Below are 6,392 nucleotides of genomic sequence, written 5' to 3'. Positions count from 1 at the left end.
GTATATATACTTATACACTTTTTATAAGTATATATACTTATACAATTTTGAATATTTCCTAAGCATATTAGGTCATATCATAGATTATTATGGCCGTTATTTGAACAGTGAAAATAACAATAAGAGTTTTTGAACTTTAATGTCACTAATGCTGATTATTCAATGATTCATTTGAATTTAAATATTTAAAATACTTTCACAGCAACAATTATATATGTGATTCATTTAGATTAATTAATCACAGAGTATGTAATTAATTAGATTATTTTTTTAATCAATTGTCAGCCCTAATATTGATGCATATTATGTACTGAAGCATAGAGTATAGAAAATGTGTAGCCTAGAGTATTGGCCTAACTTGCTTGATTTCACATTTTTATTAGATGTGCTGATGACATAGGCCTATAGTCCTTGATCCAGACCACCTAAATCATAGTGATTTTTGACAAAGTATACGACCCTAGCTTTTTATGTTTATATTATGTCTCTATGCAGAGATATATTACAGGTGAATCTAAAACTCTTTAACTAATTGATATACCCAGAAAGCTTCCACAGCTGATTATTTACATTAAGTATTTTTTTTGTATTGGAAGTTTTCTGAAACTATATAAGTACATAAATGAGCCATTATCTACTGAATTATGCATTACATAATACATTTTATTTTGGACATATTAGTGTGAAATGTTGTTACAGTGGGTGTTTTGTAATTGGGTAAGGGCTAGATCAAAATACTGCCAACAGCCATTAAAAAAAATCTATTTTCACCATTTTCACAACTCTGACCCAGATATCTCAATTGCAGCCTAGCCTACTTACACACTAATATCAGAGAGGGTTAAAGCGGAGCAAGGATCTTTGCTAATATGTCACCAAAATAAAAAAGAAGAATTTGAACCTGACTTTATCGAATTTCAAAGTTAGGCCTAGGCCTACTTGAAATGTGCAAATTAGGCCTGTTGCATGTTTCAGTAGATTCACATGTAATTATGTCCCTTCAGGGTGATAAAACACAAAAAGCTACTACCAATGCAATACTATCACTTATTTTCTAAGTCTATGGTGGTAAGCCCGACCAACCCCTCTGGCTCAAGGCTGAACATAAACGAAATTTGCTACAGGTGACAAGCTCTTGCCAGCTATAAAATGCCTCTGGAGGACTTGTCTGGAGGCGATTGCCGTTAATGGTTTCTTTACCAGCAGGGGGCAGACGGTTCTGATAGTGCATAGACATGTCTATGAGTCTAACCAGCAGGACATCCGGTCAGTCAAATGCGTTTTCTATTAAAATTGTCTCGTTCGGGATGCTGTAGTCAACAAGGAAATACAACATCGGCAGTGAGTGCGGAAGACTGTAGCTCGATTGTAGATAGACGCAGCGCGTCTACAATGTTTTATTCTTGAAAGTTTCGAAAGGAAATGCTGTTGCCCATCGTTTTGAATATATATCAACACGTGGAGAAGTAGGCTAGGCTCCTCTGTAGGCTACCTTGCCAGCTAGGCTGTTCTAGAATCTTTGGTCTCAAGTCTCCAAAGTTTAGCAGGCAGCACACAGGGCTTAGCCTACAACGAATTTAAATAACACAAAACCCGTGGCGAAATTAAACACATTATCTGCTACTGAAAGTGTGTTCTGTCTTAGGGTATTTAGGAGGCTGGTATTGTGTATTAGGCTACTGCACATTCAATGATATTGGGGGGGGGAAACATGGCATTCCCAACAGCGACACAGAAACTCTCGGGTCTGGCCCAGATCACCGAGAATCTTTACCTTGGAAGTGCCAGGGCAGCCCATGACAAAGCAGTTGTGTCCAGCCTCCACGTCACCTGCATCATCAACGCCACCGAGAATGTTGAGAACGACGTCGCATCAACTGTTGAACTCGTTCGTGTATCAGTTTTGGACTCACCGTCGGCCCCTATTATCGACCATTTCGATGTCATTGCGGATAAAATCCATCTTGTTGAGGAGCAGAGTGGTCGGACGCTGGTACATTGCAACGCCGGTGTGAGTCGGTCTTCAACGCTTTGTCTGGCATACTTGATGAAGTACAGAGACATGTCGCTGGTCGAGGCCCACCGTTGGGTCAAAGCCCGCAGGCCGCTAATCAGACCCAACAGCGGTTTCTGGAAACAGCTAATCGAGTATGAACGCAGGCTCCGCGGAATCATCACTGTCACTATGATAATGTCATCTGTTGGAGAAGTACCTGACCTGTACGAGAAAGAGGTTAAAGATATGGTAGCCCTGGGAAATCTCTTGACTTTTTAGACATAATTCACGGTTTGCACTATCTGAAGTTTTAAAAAAAACTTTTACAAAGTGTTAAAGATTCTGTGGAATTTATTTTAGGCCTAGCCTACTCTTTATTTTTTTACATTGTGTGCATTATGTGTCATTTTATAAATAAACAACATGCTCATTTTTTTTTTTAAAAACAACTGTTGCGGCTCTATTGAATTAAGTTGTTGCTGGTCAATGGATATGCCCATATGGATTATCTGCCCCACAGCCATGGAATTAGTCTCTTGACATATGACATGGCTTTGGAACTGATGGTTAACTGGTGGAAAATGTTAAACAGGTCTTTTGACCATGCAGACTTTGGGTCAAATCAAGCAGGCTATGGCAGAATATTTGGACTACTGAAAGTCTTTGCCCAGGTTCATGTTCGCTATGCAATTAAAATGATTGTTCTCAATTCTGCATTTTTTGGAAATTAACCATTAGAAACTCAGTATGACTTTGGTCATCAATATAATGCCATTTGTGGTTAGGTGTAGGCCGTAGCCTTCAGTCAGATGCTGTTGAATCATCCACTTGTGTGACTTTCACTTACAAACAAGTCCCCCTTCCTCTGAACCAGCATTCAACCTGTTAGACGAGCGCTATTTTTGAGATATAGGCATCAGAGGCATTTCTTTGTAAAAGTTGGGAACAGGGCTTTTTTTATCATAAATAAAGTGTGCTGAATTCAAGTAGCTGAATTTAACAAAATGATTGCCAAAATGGCAATTTTGGGCACTTTCTTTATGCAGGCATCATTATAGGCCATACCATGTAAATAAATGCATATTGTTCACATGTGTGCAATAGATCAAAATAGATCGAAGGTACAGGCTGTGAAAAAATCTATTTTTATGCCTATGCTACTTTAAGCCTTCCTACTGCTATTTGGAAAAAAAATGCTGAAATTTTATGACTGAGCAGGCGTGTTTGATGAATGAGACCTATGTTTTGAGGGTCAAGAAAGATATGAAATGTAAAGTTTAAAATAGTTTATAATCCTAAATTGTACACACCAATCCATCTGGTCTGAATTTTGTCTCATTAGAAGTTCCATCATTCCACTATATAACCAAATTTCTGTTCAATCAATTCAAATGATTGATTGACTAAAATCTTTCAGGCAAATCACACTGCATTCATGCAAGGAGTCTGCTCATCACTCTGTTGCTGGTATAAACACATTGATATTCATTGTAATCCTGATTTCCTGCATTTGCGGCATTGTGTCTTGCATTGTTTCTTACATGCACAGGCTAGCATCCCGAGGCAACTGTCTGGAATGGGACTCAGTGCCATCAGTATGGGCGGCCGATCTGATTCCCCAAAGCATTTCATGCATTGACTGGATGTCACACCACCTTTACATTGCAAATCACAACAAACAATCATCATGGAAGGTCTTTGAAAGGCACCATACATTTGATGAAGAACTTGGGCATTGGTGAACTCACAGAGGAAACGATCAAATCTTCAGAAACATTGTCCACAGAACAGATTCTGTTGATGCAGTACGACAACTAAAAAATGCTCTAGAGCGATATACAGGGACTTTTTCTTGAAATAGCACTCGTGTGGTTGCTGCATCATCATCACCGTAAGTGTGGCTTACACCACTAGGATTGTAACCACATCTGGGATGAGTGAGAGATAATCTCATCTCTAGATGTGGAGTGAACTTCATATTCAGAAGAATTACTCTCGCTGTCAGGTATGACTTTCACTTGCAAATCTGCTTTCCTCTGAATCTTTCTGAACCGCCTCATGAAGTCTGTCTAGAGTTCATGAGAACAGGAACAGAGAGTCAAATTCAAATTTCACACTGACCTGTTTATTGTTCCATTGTGATTTGGTCATGTTTGGGGTCTTCCTTGAATCATTTACATCATTCCATGGATGTCTTGACCTTCACACAGGAGTTTGCTGTTCACACTTGCAGTGGTTTGCATAAGGATAATCTGCCTGATATAACAAATTGCAGTGATTACCATGGCAACCTGTGAAAGTGATTCAGACCAAATTCAAATGGCTTGACTCACTGCTTATAAATGATTGCCATGGCCAGTTTGAGCAACTGTCACCTTAAGTGACACACACAGGAGGATTTAGACACAATATGTTCCCCATGTGGTTTTGATGGTGACAGATTACAGTATCAATTTTCTGAGCATACAGTCCAGGTTCCTCATTTGAAAACATTAGAGTCGGTATTAGAGTGTGATCTCAGTAAGCTCTTTGTTGAATACATCCCTGTGCTGTAGCAAAAGGTTCCATTTTTTGTGAAACATGTTTGTTATTCATCAAAATTTGGCCTTTGTCACAATCTGGCCTTCAAATAGTTATAGAGATTCAGAGTTTACATTGTCCATTTTGCAGATTTGGCATTACCCATCAAAATCTGCCTTTAAACAACATATGTTGCATAAATTAACACTGGGATTCAAATGAGCACAGTTTTGTGTCAATCTCTGACATTGGCATTACCTATCAATAAATGTGCATGCTTAAATGACAATGATGTGACTGCTGAAGTGTGAAATGAAGATGCCTTCATGTCACTCATTTCTCAGACCATTGTCTGCTCCCTAAACAACAGAGGTGTCCCACAACTTGCATGAGAGCCACAGTGCATGGACCTACCCTGTGTTTATCAGTAGATTTGGCTACTGCTGTCACACAGGATTGATGGTGGACACTCTGGGCCCACTATGACAGAGAAGGGAACATTGGAGGTCAGCAAAGTCGTGTGAGATTGTTACGTAATGTTGCACTCGCATGTCGGCAGCACAATGTGCCTGTTTGTGTGCGTCGGTCCCCTCTGACCATCTGCCAACGGGCTCTCCATAAAGTCTCCGTTTAGGTCCGGTCCCCTTGCAAGGCTACCGCGCGCCTGTGATGTCCGCCAGCTCTGCCGGGCGCCCACGTCATGGCATCGCTGCCCAGTGTTGTGTCCATATTTGTTTGGGTTTGAGATCACATGTCGCATCACATGATCATTACTGAGGTACATATTCAGTTCCAAACTTGATTCTAGAGGGACACCCCCAGCCTCCACAATGGGCTTGATGTGGTGTTGTTATAGGCTATAACCAAGCATACAGAAGAGATACAAGGAAGTTTATTGTCACATGCATATAGTTACTGGAAGTAAGAAATGCAGTGAAATTATGTCTGGTGTCAGCCTATTTGTAGATTAAGTGGCAAGGGCTGCATAAGAAAGGTGGGGGGGGATTGGGATTGGGGGGGGGGGGGGGCACCAACAAGGAGCACCCAAGAGCAACAGGGGCAAGGAAAAACTCCCTGCAAGGAAGAAACCTTGGGCAGATCCACGGCTCAAGGGGCTAACCCAACTGCCAGGGATCTTGGTGTGTGTGTTGGGGGGATGACAAGGGAGATGGGATGGTTGCTGTTTAAGTGCTGATAAAAATCAGAGCATGCTGCGGTCGGTACGGCCCTAGATTTCAACCATGACGTTTCTGGGCATTCGCTCTGTTGTAAACAGGTCAATGCAAAGAACGTTCCTAACTCAAAATGGTGTATTGAGTGTGAAATACTTGACTTTGCAAATAACTCTTTTGTAATGATTGTGGTTTCCAAAGGTGTTAAGGTGCATCTATTAGACTCTGCATCATGGCATAGCCTAACCAAATATGTAGTGTAATGCGCTAAAATGCAAAGAGGAATAGAAGTCTTCCTTTCACTATCACCAGTTCCTCATTCTCTGTGTGCATGCATTGTGGCTTTAAATGATGTCATTGTGTTTCAAACATTCCCTGATCAGTTGAACACCAATGGAAAGTACACCCGCAGTCTAATGGAAACTCCTCATGCTGAGTCTGAATGTTTGTTTGTGAATATTCTGAAATGTTGATGCCTGAGCCACATCATTTTGAATTATGTCTCAGATCTATCATATAAGCTTTTTAGAGGCTTTTTTGAGGGTTTGTAAAGTCTGAAAATGGCATACATCCATGTCCAGATGACATCCAGTTACCTTCTCTTTTTTCCTTTTACACAAATTATTTTCCCTACCAACACAAAAGGCAAAGGCACTGCTGTTCAAGATGCATTTTAGGGTGACTGTGTACTGTGAGATTTACTT

At 40.4% G+C, this 6,392-nt stretch overlaps 1 protein-coding gene across 1 annotated transcript; it reads left to right on the top strand.

Annotated features, from left to right (window-relative positions):
- The first annotated feature begins 1,227 nt into the window (after nucleotides 1-1,227).
- Nucleotides 1,228-2,519, top strand: zgc:153044 (uncharacterized protein LOC751678 homolog). The gene has a single exon (XM_042071020.1). The coding sequence runs from the start codon at nucleotides 1,691-1,693 to the stop codon at nucleotides 2,273-2,275; it is 585 nt and encodes a 194-aa protein (XP_041926954.1). The 5' UTR covers nucleotides 1,228-1,690; the 3' UTR covers nucleotides 2,276-2,519.
- Nucleotides 2,520-6,392: the final 3,873 nt, after the last annotated feature.

Source organism: Alosa sapidissima, chromosome 18 (assembly GCF_018492685.1).
Source record: "Alosa sapidissima isolate fAloSap1 chromosome 18, fAloSap1.pri, whole genome shotgun sequence".
Lineage (NCBI taxonomy): Eukaryota > Metazoa > Chordata > Actinopteri > Clupeiformes > Clupeidae > Alosa > Alosa sapidissima.
Note: the sequence above shows the minus strand (reverse complement) of the source record. Positions and strands in the feature narration are given on the sequence as shown.

Coding starts and splice junctions, on each gene's coding strand:
- zgc:153044 (XM_042071020.1), top strand. CDS start 1,691: ATGATATTGGGGGGGGGAAACATGGCATTCCCAACAGCGACACAGAAA.